Below are 24,589 nucleotides of genomic sequence, written 5' to 3'. Positions count from 1 at the left end.
TGATAAATGATAAAATGATAATGATAAAAAATAATTGTGGTAGTTCTTAAGTGCTTACTATGTGCCAGGCACTGTACTAAGCACTGGGGTGGATTCATTCAATCGTATTTATTGAGCACTTACTGTGTGCAAAGTAGTATACTAAGTGTTTCGATGCAAGCAAATGGGTTTGGACACAGTCCCTGTCCCACGTGGGGCTCACGGTCTCAATCCCCATTTTACAGATCAGGTCTCCAAAGCCCAGAGAGGTGAAGTGCCTTGCCCCAGGTCACCCAGCCGATAAATGGTGGAAATGGGATTAGAACTCATGACCTTCTGACTTCCAGGCTAAGCACTGGGGTGGATACAAGCTAATCAGGTTGGACACAGTCCAAGTCCCACATGGGGCTAATTATCTAAATCCACATATTACAGATGAGGTAAATCCCCTCTAAACTCTAAACTTGTCCCTCTAGACTGTAAACGCACTGTGGGCAGGGAACGTGTCTACCAACTCTGTTACGATGTCAGTCAGTCAATTGTATTTATTGAGTGCTCACTAAGTACTAAGCGCCTGAAAGGGTACAATAAAATAATGTAACAGACATATTCCCTGCCCACAGAATCCCAGAAACTTCGTACAGTGCTCTCAATACAGCCGATTGATCCACTGATGAGGCACAGAGAAGTCAAGTGACTTCCCCGAGGTCACCCAGCAGACAAGTGGCAGAGTTGAGATTAGAACCCGGGTCCTTGTGACACCAAGGCCCTCTTTTATCCACTAGGCAACACTGCTTCCCCAAATCACGGAGCCGCTTTGCACCTAGGATACACAGCGTAATGAATTAGCACCCAGGGCTGCCCTAATCTTGATGCAACGCGGGAGCCGGCCTTTCTGCTCCAACAGTCCGGTCGTGAGCCCAGCGTCCATTAGAATCGAGAGGAAGAAGTTAAAGAATTTCCCCTCCTTGAACCCCCACTTCCCCATCCCAACTCTCAGAGGAGCCCACAGTTTGAACCCATCCCACCCCTGCCAACCAACTGCATGGAAATGAGTTTTAGAGCTGGAGTGGGTCTGGTCTGTGATGATCCTACCTTTCCAGGGAAAGAATTCAGAAGGTGACAGGTTGGAAGGGGTACGGGAGGATGCAGAGAAAGAATTTCACTGGACGGAAAGCGGGGCTCAAAGCAAAATGTCCTCATTTTAGCACCTCTGCTGCTTTCCCGGGGCAACCTCGTGATGAGTCTTTCTGGGCTTGCCTTCTGGAGGGTGACGAGGGAAGGGAAAAGGTTTTTTTCAAACAACTACTTTATGCTGATAAGTTATTAGTAAATTGCTGACTGGGCTCTTTCACTGCCAGGGTCAAAGTTCTGGTCTAATGGGAGTCAAAAAAACCCCACAAATTGGTACAATACTTATTCGTTAAGCTCTCACTAGGTGCCAAGCACTTTACTAAGCGCTGGAGTAGATACAACCTAATCAGGTCCGAACCAGTCCCTGGCCACATGGGGTTCCCAGTCTATGGAAGAAGGAGAATAGGTATTTATTCCCCATTTAACAAATGAGGAAATCTAGAAGTCAACTGATTGGCGCCAGGTCACACAGAAGGCAAGTGACAGTGTGGCTCGGTGGAAAGGGCTCAGGCTTGGGAAAAACAGTACTTAGAAAATGAAATATTTCCCTATGTCCACTTAAAAAAATAAAATTTAAATTATTTTATCCTTGGCATACTCAAACTCTCAGTAGCGTTTGACCCTGTCGACCACCCCCTTGTCCTGGAAGAGCTCTCCAACCTCGGCTTTACTGTCGCTGTCCTCTCCTGTCTCTCTGGCCTCGCATTCTCGATCTCTTTCGTGGGCTCCTCCTCTGCCTCCCACCCCCTAAATATGGGGGTCCCTCAAGGTTCAGTTCGGGGTCCCCTTTCATTTTCTATCTACTTTCCACTAAGCAGCGTGGCTTAGTGGAAAGAGCCCGGGTTTGGGAGTCAGAGGTCGTGGATTCGAATCCTGGCTCTGCCATTTCCCAGCTGTGTGACTTTAGGCAAGTCACTTCACTTCTCTGGGCCTCAGTTCCCTCCTTTGCAAAAATGGGGATTAAAAAATATGAGCCCCATGAGGGGCAATCTGAATATCCCGTCTCTCCTCCAGCGCTTAGAACAGTGCTCTGCACATAGTAAGTGCTTAACAAATAAGAAGCAGCGTGGCTCGGTGGAAAGAGCCCGGGCTGGGGAGCCATAGGTCATGGGTTCGAATCCCAGCTCTGCCACTTGTCAGCTGTGGGCCTGTGGGCAAGTCACTTCACTTCTCTCGGCCTCAGTTCCCTCCTCTGCAAAAATGGGTTTAAAAAATGTGAGCCCCCCCACCCCCGTGGGACAATCTGAGTATCCTGTTTCTCCCCCAGCGCTTAGAACAGTGCTCTGCACATAGTAAGCACTTAACAAATAAGAAGCAGCGTGGCTCGGTGGAAACAGCCCGGGCTGGGGAGTCAGAGATCATGGGTTTGAATCCCAGCTCTGCCACTTGTCTGCTGTGTGACTTTAGGCAAGTCACTTCACTTCTCTGGGCCTCAGGTCCCTCATCTGTCAAATGGGGATGAAGCCTGGGAGCCTCACGTGAGACAACCTGATGACCCTGTCTCTCCCCCAGCGCTTAGAACAGTGCTCCGCACAGAGTAAGCGCTTAACCAATACCATCATGATTGTGATTATTATAATTATTCCAACATTATGTATTTATTATTATTATCATCAGTCATGCTAACGAGGGTTGACCTTGGCCTGGCCGTAGGCCTCGGTCTGAGGTGACAGGAGGGAAGGCCCGAGGGGCGGCCCTTTCGGGCTCTCCCATTGGCTTCCCGCGCGGCCCTCCCAGCCAATGAGCGGCCGCTTTGTTGGCCTGACCCCGGGGGGGGGGGCGGTGTGAGTCGCGGGGGGGGGGGAATGAGTGTGTGTGCGCGCGCGCACGCGCGCCCGGGGGGAGGTGCCGGAAGAGCCGTTGCCGTGGAGACAGCAGGTAAGTGTCCTCGGGCGCCTCGTGGCCCTGCAGTGCGGGGGGTCCCGGGGTCACGTGGGGAGGGGAGACAGACCATCAGGGTCATTGCCCCCCCTTTTTTTTATTCTTCCATTCCCCTCTCCCAAGCGCTTAGGACAATGCTCTGCACACAGCGCCCCATAAATACCATGAATGAGGACAATCCGTCCATCCTTTCATTCATTCCGTAGTATTTATTGAGCGCTGACTATGTGCAGAGCACTGGACTGAGCGCTTGGAGTGGACAGTTCGGCACCAAGCGCGATGATCATGTGCCAGGCACCCTTCCTCCATCCATGATGTGTGTGGACATGGGTGCAGAGCGCTGCGCTAAGCGCTTAAGGGCGGCAAGGATAGGGAGGCAGGGCAGAAGTCACCTGGAGCGGATGGAAGCCGGGCATTCGTTCAGTCAGTTGTATCTATTGAGCGCTCACCGTGTGCAGAGCACTGTAATAAGCGCTGGGGAAAGGGCAGGGCAACGAGAAACAGGGACGGGCCATATGGGGTCCAGAGGGGCTCCCCCCAACTCCCCTGGGAAAGTGCCACGTTTTAACAATAGCCTCCCACCTTGGAGCAAGGTGCAAAATGCCATGGCCCTATCAGTCCACTGTCTTTGCCCTTTTAGGCCCCGGCTCTCGTCCTGGGTGAATTTGGGGGGCCCCGGGAGATGCCACCCCTGAAGTTATTGTTGGAGGAAATAGAAGGAAAATGGGGTGCCTTTGTCGGCTCGATCCTCAGACATCTCGATCCTGGAGATGTCTGCATTCTTTTAGCCACATTGTTCAGTTTTCCTGCTGCTTCCTGCTACAGGACGATTCAGGAATGACGTTGGTAGGGTTTGTTTTCCTCTTTCAGAATGTTGCATAGACTGTCATTCCATCAGTGGTATTTATCGGGCACTTTTGGGGTGCGGAGCACTGTACTCGGTCCTTGGGAGAGTACGAGACAACAGAGTTGGCAGGCATGCTCTCTGACCTGGAGGAGTTTACCGTCTATCCATCAGTGGTATTTATTGAGTGCTTCCTATGTGCAGAACATTGTATTTGTTATTTGTTAAGCGCTTACTATGTGCAGAACACTGTTCTAAGCGCTGGGGTAGATACAGTGTAATCAGGTTGTCCCACGTGAGGCTCACAGTCTTCATCCCCATTTGACAGATGAGGTTACTGAGGCCCAGAGAAGCTAAGTGACTTGCCCACAGTCACACAGCTGACAAGTGGCAGAGCTAGGATTTGAACCCATGACCTCTGACTCTCAAGCCCGGGCTCTTTCCACTGAGCCACGCTGCTGCTTGTGAAGAATTGTACTATTTCTTCCAGTCATATTTATTGAGGGCTCACTGCGTGCAGAGCGCGGTATTATGCGCTTGGGAAAAGTACGATATGACAATAAACAGACACGTTTCCTGGGAGGGAAAGTCGGATGGGGTGAGCTGATCGAGTGCTCTAAATAATAGTAATGGTACTTGTTAAGCGCTTACTATATGTAAAGCGCTGCGGAGGAGGCGGGCGTACACGGTGATCAGGATGTCCCATGTGGGGCTCACAGTCTTAATCCCCATTTGACAGATGAGGTCACTGAGACACCGAGAAGTTAAGTGACTTGCCCAAAGTCACAAAGCTGATGGATGGTGGAGCAGGAATTAGAACTCATGATCTCTGACTCCTAAGCCCGGGCTCTTTCCACTGAGCCACACTGCTTCTCAGTGCAGTGGTGAGGAGTTTCAGTTTGACGAGGAGGTGGATGGGCAACCACTGGTGGTTCTTGAAGTATGGGAAGACAGGGTCTGAACGTTTTTGTAGAAAAATGATGTGGGCAGCAGAGTGAAGTATAGACTGGAGCGGGAAAGATAGGAGGCAGGGAGGAGGCTGATGCAATAGTCATTAGTATCAGATCAAATACTGCCTTTGTATTATTATTATTATTATTATCATTGATGATAATCATTAGTATTTATTGAGTGCTGACTTGGACGAGTCTCCTGAACCCACCCCAGTGTTCACCATAAGTAGTGGGATGGGGAGAAGTTGAGGCTGGCTCAGGGGTGAGGAGTGTGGCCTAGCGAATAGAGCCTGGGCCTGAGAGTCAAAAGGGCCTGGGTTCTAGTCCCGGTTCTGCCACCCGTCTGCTGCGTGACCTTGGGCAACTCACTTCACTTTTCTGTGCCTCAGTGACCTCATCTATAAAATGGGATTAAGACTATGAGACAGGTGTTTATCGTTTGCATAGCACTGTATTAAGCACTTGGAAGATTGGGTGGACACTTTCCCTGCCCACAGTGACCTTACAGTCTAGCGGAAGTAGCAGAGTACGACTGTCTCTCCCTATTTGCTTGTATCCACTCCAGCGCTTAGAACAGTGCCTGGCAAATAGAGAAGCAGCGTGGCTCAGTGGCAAGAGCCCGGGCTTGGGAGTCAGATGTTATGAGTTCGAATCCTGGCTCTGCCACTTGTCAGCTGTGGGACTGTGGGCAAGTCACTTAACTTCTCTGTGCCTCAGTTCCCTCATCTGTAAAATGGGGATTAACTCTGAGCCTCACGTGGGACAACCTGATTACCCTGTATCTACCCCAGCACTTAGAACAGTGTTCTGCACAGAGTAAGTGCTTAACAAATACCAACATTATTATTATTATTATAAATAGTAAGCACTTAAATACCATTGTTATTATTATTATTATCTGTAAAATGGGGATTAAGGCTGTGAATCTCACGTGGGACAGGACTATATCCAGTCTGGTTCCCTTGTATTTACTCCAGAGCTTAGAAGAGTGCCTGGCACATAGTAAGCGCTAACAAATACCACATTTCTTCTTCTTCTTCTTCTTCTTATTAAGTGCATAGGTGATGCAGAGGGAAGGGCTTGGTGTAGCCTGCCACCCCCCACCGCTGCCTTGTTCAGGAACAACCCCAAGGCCCGGTGGCCTCTGCTTACTGTGCCTCACTGTCGCCTCGGTCTGGAAGCTCACCGTGGGCAGGGCATGTGTCTGTTCTTTTGTTCTCTTGTACTCTCCCAAGCACTTAATACGGTGCTCTGCACCCCGAAAGTGCTCAATAAATAGGATTGACTGACTCTTGCTCCCACCCTCCTTTCTCCCTGGAACTTCCTCCCCGCCTCACGTCCAGCAAGCTGCTGCTCTCCCCATCTTCCGGGCCCTTCGAGGAAGGCCCTTGGGAGGAGTTGTGGTTTTAGGAGGACTTTGGAGGTGGGGAGAGTGGTGTGGTCTGTCAGATATGACAGGGGGCGGAGAGGGAGTTCCAGGCCTGAGAGAGGAGGGGTGAGGTGATAAAAGCTCATCTGGGGTAGTTCCCTGGTTCACTCCAAACATGAGGATAGCCTGTGGGGATAGAAGGAAGAGAAGGAGGAAGGAGGAGGAGGTTATCTTTGCATCTGGGTGCCTTCCGTAAATGCCTCGTTCTCCATTCTCCCCGCGCGTTCATAATTTCTTTTTTTACATTAACGTCTTTCTCCCTATCAACCAATCATAGTTATTGAGCGCTTACTGTTTGCAGAGCACTGTATTAAGTACCTGGAAGATTTGGTGGACGCATTCCCTGCCCACAATGAATTTACAGCCTAGAGGATGCACTTACGGTCTAGAGGAGATGACAGAGTAAGACTGTAAGTGTAAAACTGTAAGCTTGCGGTGGGCAGGGAGTGTGACTGTTTATTGTTGCTTTGTACTCTCCCAAGTGCTTAGTAACTGCTCTGCAAAAACAGTAAGCACTCAATAAATATGATAGACTGACTCTATCTCTGCCTCTGTGTGTGTGCTCATGTCTCTGACCTTCTCTGTCTTTTGACACATACCTGACCCTCTCTGGCTTGGTCTCTCCATTTTCCTGATTGTCTCTGTCACATGGCCCTGTGTTAAGATCATGGGCCTGGGAGTCAGGAGACCCCAGGTTCTTATTCCGGCTCCACCTCTGGGTGGCTGTGGGCAAGTCTTAGTACAATGCTCTGCACAAAGTAAGCGCTCAATAAATACTATTGAATAAATGACAAGTCACTTAACCTTTCTGGTCAACCTCAACTTTCTCATCCGCAAAATGGGATAAGATACCCACCACCCTTCCACTTAGATTGTAAGTCTCGTGTGGGACAGGAGCCACGTCTGATAGTTTGGTATCTTTTCCAGTGCTTAGCCCAGTGCTTTAGCACATAGTGCTTACTAGATTCCATAATTATTATGTTTATCATCTTCACCATCATCATCTTTGTCTCTCACCATGTCTGCTTCTCGCTCTGGTCTTTTTTTCTGTTTCTACTCTCTGTGTAAGCTTGCTGGAGGCAGGAAATGTGTCTTCCAACTCTGTAATATTGTACTCCCCAAACACTTAGTACAGTGCTCTGTACTCAGTAAGCTCTCAGTAAATGTGATTGATGGATTAATTGCCTTTCCTGACTTTGGTTCTGCCCCTTGGAGGCCCTGGCCCCTGGAGGCTCCTCCCACTCTACTGTGTGCTCCACAAAAATATAATAATAATAATTGTGGTCTTCATTAAGCGCTTACTCTGTGTCAGGCAGTGTACTGAGTGCTGGGGTGAGAACAAGCAAATCAGGTTGGACACATGATTCATTCAGTGGAGCTCACAGTCTTGATCCCCATTTTACAGATGAGGTAACTGAGGCGCCGAGAAGTGAAGTGACTTGCCCAAGGTCACATTTAGCCCTGGGCCACATTGAATTTTACACTGAATTTTTCTGTCTGCTCAATAAATGAGCTCATGAGAAGCAGCGTGGCTCAGTGGAAAGAGCCCGGGCTTGGGAGTCAGAGGTCATGGGTTCGAATCCTGGCTCTGCCACTCGTCAGCTATGTGACTGTGGGCAAGTCACTTAACTTCTCTGTGCCTCAGTGACCTCATCTGTAGAATGGGGATTAACTCTGAGCTTCACATGGGATAACCTGATTACCCTGTATCTACCCCAGCACTTAGAACACTGCTCTGCACATAGTAAGCGCTTAACAAATACCATCATTATTATTAATAAACACCCCTGGGGGACTTCAACTAAACTACTCAAGCATTTTTAAGGGTCCTCCACAGCAATCAAAGTATGTAACAAAGGGGATCTGACTTTGCTCGTAGAAGACAGAGAGACAAGCTTGGCTCCTCATGATTCTCATCTCTATCATTTACTTTTTCAGATCCGACTGTGGGCTGCGGTTTTTGCCTGTCTGTGATGGAAGTCGGGGCTGAATCTCTCTGAATATGGTGAGTTTAAAGCAGCATCTGTCTACCTATGCTAGGAGATATTTGGTGTAATGGAAAGAGCCCGTGATTGTGTCCAACCCGATTTGCTTGTATCCACCTCAGCGCTTAGCGCAGTGCCTGGCATATAGTAAACGTTTAACAGATACGACAGTTATTATTATTATTTACTGAGCGCTTGTGTGGAGAGCACTTGTAGTGCTTGGGAGAAGCAGATGAAAGATGAAATATGGATATTATACCTTCAGCCATCTATAAACTCTCTCTTTTTAGTCTTTCATTCATTCAGTCAGTCGTATTTATTGAGTGCTTTCTGTGTGCAAAACACTGTACGAAGCGCTGGGGAGAATGTAGTACAACAATAGCAGTGACATTACCTGCCCACAATGAGCTCAAAGTCTAGGGCTGGGGGAGACAGACATGAATACAAATAAGTAAAATTTCAGATGTGGACATAAGTTCTGCGGGGCTAGGAGGGGGGAAGAGCAAAGTGAATGAGTCAGGGTGATGCAGACCGGAAAGGATGGGGGGTTGAGGAAAGGTGGAGCTTAGTCTGGGAAGGCCTCTTGGAGGAGATGGGCCTTCAAGAAGGCTTTGAAGCCGGGAGAGTCACTGTCTGATGGATTTGAGGAGGGAGGGCCAGAGGCGGGACGTGGGCCAGAGGTCGGCAGTGAGATCAACGAGATGGAGGCACAGTAAGAAAGTTAGCACTAGGGGAGCGAAGTGTCCCGGCTGCGTTGTAGAAGGAGAGAAGCAAGGTGAGGATGGATGGGGCTAGATGGTGGACCGCTTTAAAGCCAGTGTGACTTTGTGCAAGTCACTTCACTTCTCTGTGCCTGCTACCCCATCTGTAAAGTGGGGATTGAGGCTGTGAGCCCCAGGTGGGACAGGGATTTTGTCCAACCCAATTTGCTTGAATCCACCTTGGTGCTTAGCACAGTGCCTGGCCCATAGCCTCCCACGTGAGGCTCACAGTCTCAACCCCCATTTTACAGATGAGGTAAGTGAGGCGCCGAGAAGTTAAGTGACTTGCCCACGGTCTCACAACAGATAAATGGTAGAGCTGGGATTGGAACCCCTGACTTTTGCTCTCTCTACTACGCCATGCTGCTTCTTTAAATGACAGAGCTGACATTAGAACCTGGGATCTCTGATGCTGAGGCCCAGACCCTTTCCACTAGGCCTCACTACTTCTCTCCTTGACATATAGTAAGCACTTAACAAAGCCTATAATTAGTATTAATTATCTTTATTACAAGCCATAGCAGAATCCCAGTAGGCATTCCCGGGGTGACCCGCTGGGGGAGGGGAGGGAATTGCAATGAGTAAAATCGATAATTCTCATTTTCCTCATTGATTTTTAGATCCGAATTGCCGCCTTGAACGCCAGCTCCACAGTCGAGGATGATCACGAAGGAACGTTCAAAAGTCACAAAACCCAGACCAAGGAGGCTCAGGTAAGTACAGCCCCGGCCTTCAAGATTAGGGAAATCTATAATTCTATTTATATATATTGATGCTGTGGATGCCTGTCTACTTGTTTTATTCTGTTTTGTCTCTGTCTCCCTGCTTCTAGGCTGTGAGCCCGTTATTGGGCAGGGATTGTCTCTATCTGTTGCCGAATTGTACTTTCCAAGTGCTTAGTACAGTGCTCTGCACACAGTAAGCGCTCAGTACATACGATTGAATGAATAGAAATGGACTTCTGCTCCCTCTTTCCAACCCAAGCCCCTGGAGTCTTTTCCCTTTAGGAAGTTCAGGTTCCTGTGCTCCTCTCTTCCCTAAGGATCCCAACCCTCCTCCCTTTAAGGCTTTTCTTTTCTCATGAAGAATGCAGCAAATGCTTTCTGTTCATCTGTTCTGTTCATTGACCTCTCGCCCACATCCTACCTCTGGCCTGGAACGCCCTCCCTCCTCATATCAGACAATCGCCCTCCCCCACTTCAAAGCCTTATCGAAGGCCCATCTCCTCCAAGAAGCCTTCCCTGACTAAGCCCTCCTCCCCTCTTCTCCCACTCCCTTCCGCGCCGCTCTTACTTGCTCCTTCATTCATCCTCCCTCCCACCCCCACCTCACCTATGTAGCTATCTGTATATGTTTATAATTTATTTATCCATTTGTTTATATTACTATCTGTCTCCCCCTCTAGACTGTGAGCTCACTGAGGGCAGGAATGTGTCTGTTGTTATATTGTGCTCTCCCAAGCCTTTAGTACAGTGCTCTTACTTGCTCCTTCATTCATCTCTCTCCCATCCCCTCAGCGCATATGTATATATCCGTATAGCTCCATAAATTATTTATTTATTTATGTTAATATCTGTCTCCCCTTCTAGACTCGTTAGGGGCAGAGCAATGTGTCTGTCGTTAAACTGTACTCTCCCAAGCGCTTAGTACAGTGCTTTGCACACAGTAAGTGCTCAGTAAAGATGATTGAACGAATGAATGAATGAATTTAAAGCCTGAGGGTATTCCGACGTAAAGTTTTGCTGGCTACTGTGAGGCGAATCCTACTTAGCCTCCCCCCACCCGCCCTCCCGCTGACGCACCTTAGCTGTGTGTCGGAGTCACCAGCGATCATTTCCGTTCTGTCGCCCCACAGGAGGCCGAAGCGTTTGCCCTGTACCACAAGGCCCTGGACCTCCAGAAGCATGACCGTTTTGAAGAGTCTGCTAAAGCCTACCACGAACTGCTGGAAGCCCGCCTGCTACGTGAGGTCAGTGCCCCTCGGAGGGAATGGAGAGAGCCAGATGCTTCTGGCCAGTGAGCGCCTCGAGTCCATTCATTTAGTCGTACTCAACGAGCGCTTACTGTGTGCAAGGCACTGCACTCAGGGCTTGGGAGAGTACAGTAGAACAAAAAACAGACACATTCCTGCCCACAGTGAGCTCACCGTCTAGAGTTTACTGGTCCGCAGCTCTCCCCCCGTTCAATCATAATCATAATCATAATATTAATAGCGGTATGTGTTAAGTGCTTGCTGTGTACCAACCCAATTAGCTCATATCCACCCTGTAGCTAAGTACAGTGCCTGACACAGAGTAAGCGCTTAACACATACTAGAATTACCTTATTATTATTCAGAATGTTTGCACATTTCATTTTTAGGCTGTTGTGTCTGGCGATGAGAGGGAGGGGCTGAAACACCCCGGCCTGATGCTGAAATATTCCACCTATAAAAATCTGGGCCAGTTGGCCGCTCAGCGTGATGACCTAGAGACTGCCATGGAGTTCTACTTGGAGGTAAAGTTTCATTCAGGTGCCGTTTCACTCTGGAGAGGAATCTTGTTGCAGCCGAGAATCAGGGCCGGAAAGCCACCCTCCGCAACAATTGATGTTTAACCTCCCCCTCTGCCCCCGTTTCCACTTTGCCTATGGAGGAATGGAAATTTAATCCTAACTAAAGTATTACAGAGAATAATAATTATGGAACTTGTTAAGCACTTACTCTGCTACAAGACCTGTTCTCTAAACCCTGGGGTATTTACAAGATCATCGGATTGGACACAGTCCCTGTCCCACATGGGGCTCATAGTCTCAATCTCCATTTTACAGCTGATGGAACTGAGGCCCAGTGAAGTGAAGTGACTTGCCCAGAGTCACACGGTTGACAAGTGGTGGAGCCTGAATTAGAACCCAGGTCTTTCTGACTCCCAGGCCAGTGCTCTTTCTGTTAGGCATGACCACCCTCCATCTTCCTTCCTACCATTTTCAGGTGTTGAATGCCCCATCTGACAAGGCTTTTCATTAAGGCCATTTAGTGTGCGGGTGGGTATTGACCCTTAGCCTAGTGGATAGGTTACAGGCCCGGGCATCAGAAGGACCTGGGTTCAATCCCCACTCTGCCACTCCTCTGCTCTGTGACTTGGGGCAAGTCGCTTCACTTCTCTGGGCCTCAGTTCCCTCCTCTGTAAAATGGAGATTAAGGCTATGAATCCCTTGTGGAACAAGGACTGTATCCTATCTAATTAGCTTGGATCTTCCCCAGCATTTAGAACTGTGCTTGGCACATGGTAAACACTTAGCAAGTACCATAATTATTATTATTATTATTCAGACAGCTAGGCATCCACTGAAAGAGACTGACTGTCCTCCATCTTCCTTCCTACAATTTGCAGGTGTTTAGTGCCCCATTTGACAAGGCTTTACATTAAGGCCATTTTGTGCGTGGGGGGTGGGTATCGGCTCTACACAAGGCTGGGGGCGTCCACTGAGAGCGACTGACCGCCCTCCATCTTCCTTCCTAACCATCTGCAGGCGGTCATGCTGGACTCTACCGACGTCAATCTGTGGTACAAGATAGGTCACGTGGCATTAAGACTTATCCGCATCCCCCTGGCTCGCCACGCTTTTGAGGAAGGTCTCCGCTGTAACCCAGATCACTGGCCTTGCTTGGACAATCTCATCACCGTCCTCTACACCCTCAGCGACTATACAAGTGAGTGAATTATATAAGAACGCCCGTGGGATTAGTTAAGTGCTTACTCTGGGTCGAGCACTGTGCTAAGTGCTGGGGTGGGTACAAGAGAATCAGATCAGTCGCAGTCCCATATGAGGCTCACAGTCTGTGGGAATAATAATAATGATAACTGTGGTATTCCGTGCTTACTATGTGCCAGGCAGTGTACTTAGCACTGGGCTGGGTACAAGCAAATCGGGTTAGACAGAGTCCCTTTCCCACATGGGGCTCACAGTCTTTGTCCCCATTTTACAGATGAGGGAACTGAAGCACAGAGAAGTGAAGTGACTCGCCCAGGGTCACGCAGCAAGCAGTTGGAAGAGCTGGGGTCAGAGAGCAGGTCCTTCTGCTTCCCAGGCCTGGCCTCTATCCACTAAGCCACATTGTTTTTCCTGGGAAGGAGAACAGGTTTTGAATCCCCATTTTGCAGATGAGGAAAATGAAGCACAGAGAAGTGACTTGTCCAAGGTCGTACAGCATCTTAGTGACAGAGCCTGGGTTTAGGACCCATTCCAAGGGTTCCAGGTCTGGACTCTTCCAAGTGAGAGACTCACTTGCTTGGCTTGTTTGGAATGGATCCTGGCCCGACTCCTTGAAACAAAATTCCAAGAAACAAGTGGGGGAATTGTTCTGTTTCTGGTGCCTGGGTTATTATATTTGACTAGCTTCTCCCACTGAACGCATTTGTTAGCCTATATCCAGAGAGCCAGGAGAAGCTTGAAAATCTTGATACACGATCAGATTCAGTAAAGCAGCATGGCCTAGTGGATAGAGAAGTGAAGCGACTTGCCCAAGGACATGCAGCGGAAAAGTGGCAGAACCAGGATTAGAACCCAGATCCTTCTGACTTCCAGGCCTGGGTTCATTTCTCTTCCTCAGTGACCTCATCTGTAAAATAGGGATTAAGACCGTGAGCCCCATGTGGGACATGGACTGTGTCCAATCTGATTAGCGTCTATCCCAGTGCTATGTCCCATATGGGACTGACTGTCTTAATCCCCATTTTACAGATGAGGGAACTGAGGCCCAGAGAAAGTGAGGTGGCTTGCCCAAGGTCACACAGCAGCAGACATGTGGCGGAGCCGGGATGAGAACACAGGTCCTTCTGTCCCCAGGCCCTAGCTCTATCCGTTAGACCACGCTGCTTCTGTCTCAGTGGGAGAGTCTCATAGCCATAGGCCTCGGAGTGTGTGTTTCTTCATCTTCTCTTTTTCCTTCTCTTTACACGTATGATAATACAGGTGGTGTTTGTTAGGTGCCCGCTATGGGTTAAGCACTATGCTAAGTGCTGGGGTAGATAGAATACAGTCAGACTGGACAGTTCTTGTCTCCCATGAGACTCACAGTCTGAAGGGGAGGGGGACAAGGGTATTGAATCCCCATTTTTCAGATCAGTCAATCAGTCGCTCAGTTGGTATTTATTGCCCATTCACCATGTGCAGAACACTGTACTAAGCACTTGGGAGGGGACTATATGACAGAGTTGGTAGGCATGTTGTCTGCCCATAAGGAGCTTCCAGTTCAGATGAGGAAACTGAGGCCCAGAGAAGTTAATTGACTTCTCCAAGGTCACCCGGCAGGCCAGGGGCGGAGTTAGCATTAGAACTCAGGACTGCTGACTCCCAGTTAAGCTATATGCTTCCCAGAAAACGACTCTTCTCCCTTTTTCTGACTCTCTTTTCTCCCATTTTCTGACTTTTTCTCTTTTCCTGACTCTTTTCTGACTCTTTTCCTGACTCTCCTCTCTCTTCATGACTCTTCTCTCTTCATGACTATTTTCTCTTCATGACTCTTTTCCCGACTCTCTTTTTTTCCTCTTTTCTTTCTCTTCCTGACTATTTTCTCTCTTTTTCTGGCTCTCTTTCCCTGCCTCTCCTCTGTCTCTATGACTCTTTTCTCTCTTCATGACCATTTTCTCTCTCTTCATGACTCTCTTCCTGATTCTCTTCTCTCTTTTCCTGACTCTCTCCCTGACCCTTTTCTGTCACTTCCTGATTCTTCTCTCATTTCCTCACTCTCCTCTGTCTTTTCCTTCCCTCCTCTCTCTCCTCTCTTTTTTCTCTTTCCTTTTCTCTACCTCTGGCATTTTTTAATCTCCTTTTCAGCTCCACATTTTGAGCGAAGACCGGGCAGGATTAATTCTTGGTTTTTATGTCTTTCCCAGCTTGTTTATATTTCATTTGCAAAGCTCTGGAGAAGGACTGTCAGTACAGCAAAGGCCTGGTTCTTAAGGAGAAGATCTTTGAGGAGCAGCCCTGCCTCAGGAAGGACTCCTTCCGGATGTTTCTGAAATGGTAATCTTATCTCCGACGTATTTTGGACCTGCGCTGCGTTGATGGGTTCCCGTGGTAGCCGTGCTCATTTGAGTTGTTCAGAAGTAGGCAGCTAAGAAGCTGATGTTTTTTCACCAGTCAATCAGTAGTCTTTATGGAGCGCTAACTCGGTGAAGGGAGAATTGTAAACTCCTTGAGGGCAGAGATTCATTCATTCAGTTCATATTTATTGAGCGCTTACTGTGTGCGGAGCACTGAATGACGTGCCTGGAAAGTACAGTTCGGCAACCAAGGGAGACAATCCCAACCCAACAACAGGAGATCCCATCCCCTCACTCTATCGAACACTCCCAAACGCTTAGTACAGTGCTCGGCACACTGTAGACTGTAAACCCCTTGAGAGCAGGGATCGTCTAACTCTAGATCGTCTAACTCTATTGAATGCTTCTAGTGCTTAGTACAGTGCTGTGCACACAGTAGGCCGTAAGCTCCTTGAGAGCAGGGAGGATGTCTCCTAATTACTGAACGCTCCCAAGCACTTAGTACACTGCTCTGTACATAGTACATGGTTAGCTCCTTCAGGGTAGGGGTCATATTGCCTGACTCTAGTGTACACTTCCAAACATTTAGTAAAGCGTTTTGCACACCATAAGCAGTGAGCTCCTTGAAGGGAGGGATCAAGTCGACCCTATCATTTAGCACAGTGCTTTGCGTTCAGTAGATTGGAAACTCCCTCTAAATTGTAAGCTCTCTGAGGGTGGGGATCGTGTGTACTAACACTCGTGTTCTTTCCCAAGCGTTTAGGACAGTACTCAGCATAGGTTGTGAGCTGCACATGTCAGCTCTCATTTCTGTTTCTCTAATCAGTGGTATTTATTGAACGCTTATTGTGTGCAGACCATTGTACTAAGCATTTGGGAGAGTACGATCCAATAGAGTTGGTAGAGGCACAGTCTGTCCACAAAGAGCTTACAGTCTAGAGTCAGGCAGACAGTCATCTTTATGGAAGGCTTACTTTATCCAAAGTGCTGTACTAGTCCTTTGTTAGGTTAGTTTTTCATTTAGATAAAATTGGGAAGCAGCATGGCCTAGTAGATAATGGACTGGCCAGGAACCAGAAGACCTGACTTCTAATTCTAGCTTCTCTCCCTCCCTCCCTCTCTCCTTCTTTTCATCTTCTCCTTCCTTCTCCCTCCCTCTCTCCTCCTTTTCCTCCCTCTCTCCTTCTTTCCATCTTCTCCCTCCCTCTCTCCTTCTCTCGCACCCTCTCTCCTTCCCTTGCTCCCTCCCTCCTTCTCTTCTCTTCCTCCCTCCATTCCACCCTCCCTTCTTCTCTCCCTCCCTTCTCTCCTTTCCTCCCTCCCTCCTTCTTGCTCTCCCTCCCTCCTCTCTGTCCCTTTCTTTTTCTCTCCTTCCCTTCCTCCATCCTTTCCTCCCTCTTTCTGTTCCTCCCTCCTTCCCTCCCTCCCTCCTTTCTCTCCCTCCCTCTTCTCCCTTCTTCCTTCTCTTCTACCCTCCCTCCCTCCTCTCCTACTCTTCCTCCGTCCTTTCCTCCCTCCCTTCCTCCCCTCTTCCTTCCCACCTTCCCTCCCTCCTCCCCTCTCTCCTTCCTCCTCTCCCTCTCCCTCTCTCTCTCTCCCTCCCTCTGCTGTCTCCAAGTGACCTATCGATCCACAATGTGGCCGTGAGCGCGGCTGAAACGAGAGCCATCATGGAGGAAGCGGCAGAGCTGCGCCGGAAGAGACAAGCCCTGATGGTGCGGGAGAAGGAGCAGGATCTGAAACTCGTCCAGCCCATTCCCTACTTCACGTAGGTTCCCGACAGCAGGCCGCTGCCTGCGCTGTTTGAGGTGGTCGGGGAGACTGTAATGTGATCAATAATAACAATGAAAATGATGGTATTTTTTAAGTGCTTACTGTGTGTCAGGCATTGTTCTAAGCGCTGGGGTAGATACAAACTAATCAAGTCCTACAAAGTCTCTGACCCACATAGAGCTCACAGTCTTAATCGCCATTTTACAGATGAGGTAACTGAGGCCCAGAGAAGTGAAGTGATTTGCCCGGGGTCACACAGTAGGCAAGAGCCAAAGCTGGGATTAGAACCCAGGCCCTGGTGACTCCCAAACCCGTGCTCTATCCACTAGATCATGCTGCTTCTCAATCCGTCAGTCGATGGTATGGACTGAGCGCTTGCTGGGTGCAGAGCACTTTGCTTAGCGCTGGGATAGAGACGAGTTCATCAGCTTGGATGCAGTCCTGCTGTCTCCCACGGGGTTCACCATCAAAATTGGGAAGGAGAATAGGTAGTGAATCCCTATTGCGCAGTTGTGGAAATCGGGGGATGGAGAACTGAATTGACAGAGACTATGTCCAACTTGATTAGCTTGTATCCACCCCAGGGCTTAGAATAGTGTTTGGCACATAGTAAGCACTTAACAGGTACCATCATTATTATTATTATTACAAGAGAGGAGGGGATTGGGAAAGAAGCGTCGTTGTAAGGGATGCCTTTGGCCCTCGGCAGGTGGAAGTGTCTGGGGGAGACCTTCCTGGCCATGTACCAGCACCTGACCACCTGCGAGCCGCCCCGGCCCAGCCTGGGCAAAAGGATTGACCTCTCGGAATACAAAGAGCCAGCCCGGCACCTGGTCCTCTCGCCGACCTCCACCCCCGTCAGCGTCATCCAGCCCAACCCCGGCAGCGCCAGCCCCGCAGCCCCCCTGGCGGAACCCGCCCTGACCTTTGCCCCGCCGCCCTCCAGCTTCGCCATCCACAACCCCAGCATGCTGGAGCCGACGCCGATCCTAGGTGAGGAAGCCGCGGGGGTGAGGCCGGGAGGTTCTTCCGGGCGGGGGTAATAATAATAATAATAATTGTGGTGTTCATTAAATGCTTACTATGTGCTAGGCACTTTTCGAAGCGGTGGGGTAGATACACCGTGGTGTAGAACTCCGACCCGTGTCTGCTGTGTGAACTCGGGCAAGTCACGTCACTTCTCTGTGCCTCAGTTACCTCATCTGTAGAGTGGGGATTGAGACTGTGAGCAAGTCACTTCAATTCTCTGTGCCTCAGTTCCCTCATCTGCAGAATGGGGATTTGATACCTGTTTTACGTCCTCTCTGATATAAGGTAATCAAGTTGGACACAGTCACTGTCCCAAATGGGGCTCACTCTCATAACCCCTATTTTATAGATGAGGGAACTGAGGCCCACAAAAGTGAAGTGACTTGCCCATGGTCACACAGAAAACAACTGGTGGAGCCAGGATTAAAGTTTTTCTGAATCTGGACTGTTAAATTAGTACGTCCTAATTCTGCCGTAGAAGTGTATTTGTGGAAGCATTGTTAAAATTTCTCCTGTTACTAGTGGAGTCTTCATGTATTTTGGAATGTTATATCTGGAAGATTGGAAGCAGTGTGACCTAGTGGATAGAGCACAGACTTGGGGGTCAGAGGACCTGGTTTCTAACTCTAGCTCTGCCCTGTATCTGCTTTGTGACCTTGGGCAAGTCACTTCACTTCTCTAGGCCTCAGTTACCTCATCTGTAAAATGGGGATTAAGACTGTGAGCCCCATGTGAGACATGGATTGGGTCCAATCTGATTACCTGTACCTGCCCCAGTGTTTAGTAGACTGTCTACCACATAGTGAGTGCTTAACCAATACAATTTAAAAAAATATTTGGACAATAATAATAATAATGATAATAATTAAGGTATTTGTTAAGCGTTTACTATGTGCCAAGCACTCTTCTAAGTGCTGGGGTAGATACAGGGTAAACAGGTTGTCCCATGCGAAGCTCACAGTCTTAATCCCCATGCTACAGATGAGGTAACTGAGGCACAGAGAAATTGTCGATTGCCCAAGGTCACCCAGCAGACAAGTGGCAGAGCAGGGATTAGAACCCATGTCTTGACTCCCAAGCCCCCGCTCTTTCCACTAAACTACGCTGTTTCCCTTTCAACCACCCCTGTACGTTTTGATCCTTTTAATCTCTGGTTGCGTGACGTATGAGTTTTACAGATAGATGCTGACAATGGTTAGCGACACAAATGTATTTTCAGTTGTCTGTTCAAGTATTCATTCTAATAATTGATCCTGCTGTAGCCACACTACATTCTATTCTGCCCATGTACTCCCTCCTGCTCTCATTATTTATCCATCCTAGAATGGTTGTAAGCTCCTCTAGGGCAGGGAGAACACTTTTGCTTTGGTAGTTTTCCCTACAAGCACCCAGCATGGACCCTGCACTTGGGGGCTTGATTCATTCAGTCGTATTTATTGAGCGCTTCCTGCGTGTGGAGCACACAGTACTAAGCACTCGGGAGAGTACCCTACAACAATAAACAGACACATTCCCTGCCCACAGCGAGCTTATGGCCTAGAGGGCTTAATCATGCTGTCGATTGATCCGTAGGTGACGCTCCAGGGAGTGACAAATCCAAGAAAGGAGTGAAGCGGAAGAGAATTTCTGACGAGAGCGGCGAGACCGCCAAGAGGCGGTCCGCTCGGGTCCGAAACACCAAGAGTAAAAAGGAGGAAAAGGTGGATTTCCAGGAGCTCCTGGTGAAGTTCCTGCCGTCGAGGTACAGCAGAAGCCAGCAGTCGTACCCACAGAAAGACGTCGGCCCCTTCGGCATGAATTAATGTCACTCCCTTTCCCTATTCTCATTTATTGCCCCTCTAACACCAGCCTAACCTCTGGACCTCCATCTCGCCTATCTTGCCACCGACTCCTCGCCCACATCCTCCCTTGTGGGCAGCTCCCTCACCCTTCATCTATGCCAGGCCACCCCTCTCCCCACCTTCAAAGCCCTCCTGAAATCACAGCTCCTCCCGGAAACCTTCCCACACTAAGCCTCCTATTTCCCTCCCTTCTTTTCTTAACAAGGTATGTGCCCTGCACTAAGTGATTGGATAGGTAATGATAATGATGATGGTATTTGTTAGGCGCTTATTATGTGGCAGGCACTGTGCAAGCAAATCGTGTTGGACACATTCCGTGTCCCGCATGGGGCTCGCAGTCTCAATCCCCATTTGACAGTTGAGGGAACTGAGGTCCAGAGAAGTGAAGTAATAATAATAATAATTATGGTATTTGTTAAATGCTTATTATGTGCCAAGCACTGTTCTTGGGGTAGATACCAGGTAATCGAGTTGTCCCACTTGCAGCGCACAGTCTTAATCCACATTTCCCAGATGAGGTAACTGAGGTACAGCGAAGTCAAGCGGCTTGCCCAAGGCCACAGAGCAGACAAGTGGCGGAGCCAGGATCAGATCCCATGTCCCCTGACTCCCAGGCCCGGGCTCTATCCAGTAGGCCACACTGCCTCATTCACGACTCGTTAACAAATTGACGAGAACTCGACTCCCTGCTTCCTCCCTTTCCCCGCCCCTACTCCTGCCAAAGGGTGACGGACTCCGGTCTAGAGAAAAGATTCCTTGTTGGGCGAGGCGGTCAACTCCACGGATCCCGGCCGTGTCCGGCAGAGACGGGCCAGCTCATGCCAGGTCCTCCAGGTGGAGTTATTTCTAAATGGGTTGTGTCTCTCCCAGATTAAGGAAGCTGGACCCGGAGGAAGAAGGCGATGCCTTTAGCAGTTACGAAGTCCAGTCGGAAATCAAACAGGAGAACCTGCAGACCCTCGGGCCCCACAGACTGTCGTTTGACTCCACGACGTTTATGGAATCCGGTGAGAGAGCGCGGCCGGCCACCCGCGCCCTGGCCTCCGGAATGGTTTACTCGCCTTCCTCCCTGACTTGATTCTTTCCTTTCCATTTTCCTTTTCAGTCAGGGCAGATGCTCTCTGTCTCCGGAGAATTAATCCAGGTGTATGTTTCACTGTCATCCGATCAGTACCCTCACCCGCCTGGATTTTGGCTTGGCCTAACGCCCCTTGTTCTGTGCCGGCATTCCCCCATCCGGTCCACTGGGGCAGTTCATCTCTTAAGCCATCCCAAGAGCGTCCTTTCCCAGAGGACCCCTCGGTCTCTCTCATCAACCGACTGGTTCTCCGCTTTGCCAGCTGCGCATGATCTATCTGCCGGGGGGCCGGGGGTGGTGGTTAAAGGAAGCGGTCCTCAAAGGGAACCTGTGCTACCACCCTGGGGCCCGCTGAAACTGGACCTCTCTCTTCCAGAGAAACAGGATGTGCACGAGTTCCTGCTGGAGAACCTGACCAATGGGGGCATTTTAGAGCTGATGATGAGGTACCTGAAGGTGATCAGCCAAAAGTTCTTGGTCAAGTGGCCGCCCGGCCTGGCAGAAGTGGTCCTCAGTATCTACAACAATTGGAGGAAGCACAGCAGCAACCTGCCCAACCCCCTGCTGAGGGATTGTAGCAACAAGCATATCAAGGTAGGCCCGGTGACCCTCGGGGCAATCCTTCGATCTAACAGTGGTATTTTTTGGAATCAACATGACCTCGTGGCAAGAGCACGGGCCTGGGAGTCAAAGGACGTGGGTTCTAGTCCCGGCTCTGCCATTGGTCAGCTGTGTAACCTTGAGCAAGTCACTTCACTTCTCTGGGCCTCCCCCGGCCCCCTTCTCTTTCCTCATCTCTCTCACCCCTCTCTTTTCCCCCTTTTTCTCCCTCTCTTCTCCCTGTCTCTCCTCCCCCGTCTCTCTGCCCCCGTTTCTCCCTCTCCCCGAACACATTTTTCTGGCCAGGGACTGGCTGTCGATTGATTTACAATGATGGTTGAATGAAAAATGGGATGATTGGGGAAAAGTGTTATTTCTGATTTTTCTCTCCCAGTAACTCTTCTGTTTGCTTTCCCATTCTACTCTGTGCCTTTCCTTTAGGATATGATGCTGATGTGCCTCTCCTGTATGGAACTTCAGCTCGACCAGTGGTTGCTGACCAAAGGCAAGAGCTCAACAGGTACTAAGTATTTAGTGGAGCCGTTTCTTTGACAGCGTTCGGTAACCCTCAGTGGGGAGAAGGGCAGTGGGCTGGAGGGTTCTGAGCAGGGTGGAAGATAGAGGGATCAGCCGAGTGCCGTAAACAGAACTTGGGTTTGAAACTACAGCCGCCAAGACCAAGAAGTTACACTAGGAAATAGGGCCTTGCCTTTGTTTTCCATTGTGAGATTTTCAGGAGGCATTTGGGCCTGGAGGGAAGGGAATATAAATACCATTGATTGAGTAAAAAAAAAAAGATATCTGTTAAGCGCTTTCTATGTACCAGGCACTGTACTAAGTGCAGGGGTAGATGCAAGCTAAATCAGGTTGGACAAAGTCCTTGTCTTATCCTCATTTTATCAATGAGGGAATTGAGGCCCAGAGAAGTGAAGTGATTTGCCCAAGGTTACCCAGCAGGCAGGTGGTGAAGCTGGGATTAAAACCCAGATCTTCTGACTCTCGGGCCCACGAGGCCATACTACTTCTCTGACTGGACGATTGAGTATCGTGCTATTGAGAGAGGCTTAATAAAGGGTAACATGTGGCAGGAAGGAAAGCAGGGTGGCTTAGTGGATAGAGCACGGGCCTGGGAGTCAGAAGGACCGGGGTTCCTATCCCGGCTCTGCCACATATCTGCTCTCTGACCATGGGCAAGTAGCTTCACTTCCCTATGCCTCAGTTCCCTCACCCGTAAAATGGTGATAGAGCGTGAGCCCCATGTGGGACAGGGACAGTGTCGGATCCGAATAACATGCATCTGCCCCAGCTCTTAGAACAGTGCCTGGCACATAGTAAGCACTTAACAAGTACCACAGTTATTTATTATTAATTATTAGATGGATTGGGATCGCCCAAGTATGTGGTACAGTGCTCTGCACACAATAAGCGCTCAGTACATACCATCGGTTGTTTGGGAACTTATGTGAGTAGCAATTTAATTTTGTGATCCGACAGGCTCAATAGTCCTACCAAACTTTTGTTTCTCCATGGCTGGGGGATTGTGGTCCCCTAAGGGAAACCGCTGTGAAGTGGAGATGTAACTGATTGATTTTTTTTTTCTTTTTTCAGTGTCTCCTCGGAATTGTCCCGCCGGCACAGTGACTGGCAGGTTTGGGCCGGACTTCCCGGGCACCCACTTCCTGGGCGACCTTCTGCAGCTGTCGTTTGCCTCCTCCCAGCGGGATCTTTTTGAGGAAGGCTGGTTGGAGTTTGTCGTGCGAGTGTACTGGCTCAAGGCGCGTTTTCTGGCTCTGCAGGTTGGTTTGCCGCTGATTTTTCTTTTCCTTTCATTTTTAGCAAAAATAAAGTTCTACATAGAAAGGAGATTAGAGACAGGCTCATATTGTTAATCATTCGGTCATATTTGAGTGCTTACTGTGTACAAAGCACTGTACTAAGCGCCTGGGACAGTACGATATAACAATAAACAAATTCCCTGTCTGCAATGAGCTCACAATCTAGAGGGGGAGACAGACATTAATATAAATAAATAAATTACAGATTTATAATCAAATAATGGTATTATTGGGGGCTTCTCCTGAGCGCAGAGCACTGTTTTCAGTATTTGGGAGAGTACAATAGAAAAGAGTTGGTAGCTGCATATTTTTTTATGGCAATTCTTAGCGCTTAATCTTGCCAGGCACTGTACTAATCGCTGGGGTAGATACAAGCAGATCAGGTCAGACACTGTTCCTGTTCCACATGGGGCTCACAGTCTCAATCCCCATTTTACAGATGAGATAAATGAGACTAGGGAAGTGAAGTGATTTGCCCAGTGTCAACAGACAAGTGGAGGGGCTGGGATTAGAACCCAGGTCCTTCTAACTCCCTGGCCCACACTTTATCCACTAGGCCATGCTACTTCCATGTTTGAAAGTGTTCTTTCTCCTGTCAGTAATTTGCTGAACATCCCCAATAATCCCAATAATTCCATACTATTTTTGGAATACCAAATCAAAGACCGTATTGCAGAAAACTTCTCTTCCATTTTACCATATATGTCTAATTTCTTGTCTTGGTTAAATGTCATGTTAAATGACATTTTCATCTCAGGAATCAGAAAACAAGGGGAATTTGATATCTGAAGGAAATCTCATTTAACAATAGTCTAAGTGCTTGTAGAGTCAAAAGAATTTCTTAAAATAAATTTTAACTTTTTAACAAAATACATTTCAGTAGAGATCCAGGGTTCATAACAGATGCCAGGCAGAAACGAGTTCTGGGGAAACTCAGAATCTTGAAGGCTGAGCTCAGTAGAGGGCGTGCTTAGTACAGTGCTATTCACCCAGTAAGCACTCAGTAATAATAATAATATCAATAATAATAATAGTCATGGTACTTACTAAGCACTTAGTGTTCTAAGCGTTGGGGTAGAACCAAGTCAATTAGTTTGGACACAGTCCCTGTCCAACCTGGGGCTCCCACTCTTAAACCTCATTTTACAGATGAGGGAACTGAGGCTCAGAGAAGTAAAGCGACTTGGCCAAGCTCACACAACAGACATGGGCTATAGCTGGGATTAGAACCCAGGTCCTTCTGATTCCCAGGCCCATGCCTAAGTCAGGCGGCTTCTAAATATTATTGATTGGCTGATTAATTGACGCACCCTCCAGAGGGGCCCCACTTGGACAGTGGGAGCACAGGACTCTGGAAATTCTCTCAGAGGATGGGTGGAGAAACAAGTGTCAACCTTTTTAGTAGCATCAGTGAGAAACAAAATTGCCAATAAGAGAGCTT

At 48.8% G+C, this 24,589-nt stretch overlaps 1 protein-coding gene across 3 annotated transcripts in view; it reads left to right on the top strand.

Moving 5' to 3' along the window:
* The first annotated feature begins 2,928 nt into the window (after positions 1 to 2,928).
* CABIN1 (calcineurin binding protein 1) overlaps positions 2,929 to 24,589 on the top strand; it is a 174,223-nt gene continuing 152,562 nt past the window's right edge. For 2 of the 3 annotated variants that reach the window (XM_029048894.1, XM_029048891.1), the window contains exons 1-14: positions 2,929 to 2,991; positions 8,159 to 8,225; positions 9,587 to 9,679; positions 10,822 to 10,935; positions 11,328 to 11,462; positions 12,477 to 12,657; positions 14,843 to 14,972; positions 16,611 to 16,760; positions 17,475 to 17,758; positions 19,367 to 19,535; positions 20,506 to 20,642; positions 21,090 to 21,307; positions 21,755 to 21,833; positions 22,922 to 23,109. In XM_029048894.1, coding sequence (XP_028904727.1) covers positions 8,223 to 8,225; positions 9,587 to 9,679; positions 10,822 to 10,935; positions 11,328 to 11,462; positions 12,477 to 12,657; positions 14,843 to 14,972; positions 16,611 to 16,760; positions 17,475 to 17,758; positions 19,367 to 19,535; positions 20,506 to 20,642; positions 21,090 to 21,307; positions 21,755 to 21,833; positions 22,922 to 23,109 — 1,881 coding nt within the window. In that variant the 5' untranslated portion in view covers positions 2,929 to 2,991; positions 8,159 to 8,222. Of the gene's footprint in view, positions 2,992 to 6,593; positions 6,631 to 8,158; positions 8,226 to 9,586; positions 9,680 to 10,821; positions 10,936 to 11,327; positions 11,463 to 12,476; positions 12,658 to 14,842; positions 14,973 to 16,610; positions 16,761 to 17,474; positions 17,759 to 19,366; positions 19,536 to 20,505; positions 20,643 to 21,089; positions 21,308 to 21,754; positions 21,834 to 22,921; positions 23,110 to 24,589 lie in introns of those variants that run through there. The other variant, XM_029048892.2, reaches the window with a different exon arrangement.

Source organism: Ornithorhynchus anatinus, chromosome 21 (genome assembly GCF_004115215.2).
Source record: "Ornithorhynchus anatinus isolate Pmale09 chromosome 21, mOrnAna1.pri.v4, whole genome shotgun sequence".
NCBI classification, from domain to species: domain Eukaryota; kingdom Metazoa; phylum Chordata; class Mammalia; order Monotremata; family Ornithorhynchidae; genus Ornithorhynchus; species Ornithorhynchus anatinus.
The sequence above is the reverse complement of the archived record's forward strand: the minus strand, read 5'-3'. Positions and strand labels throughout refer to the sequence as shown.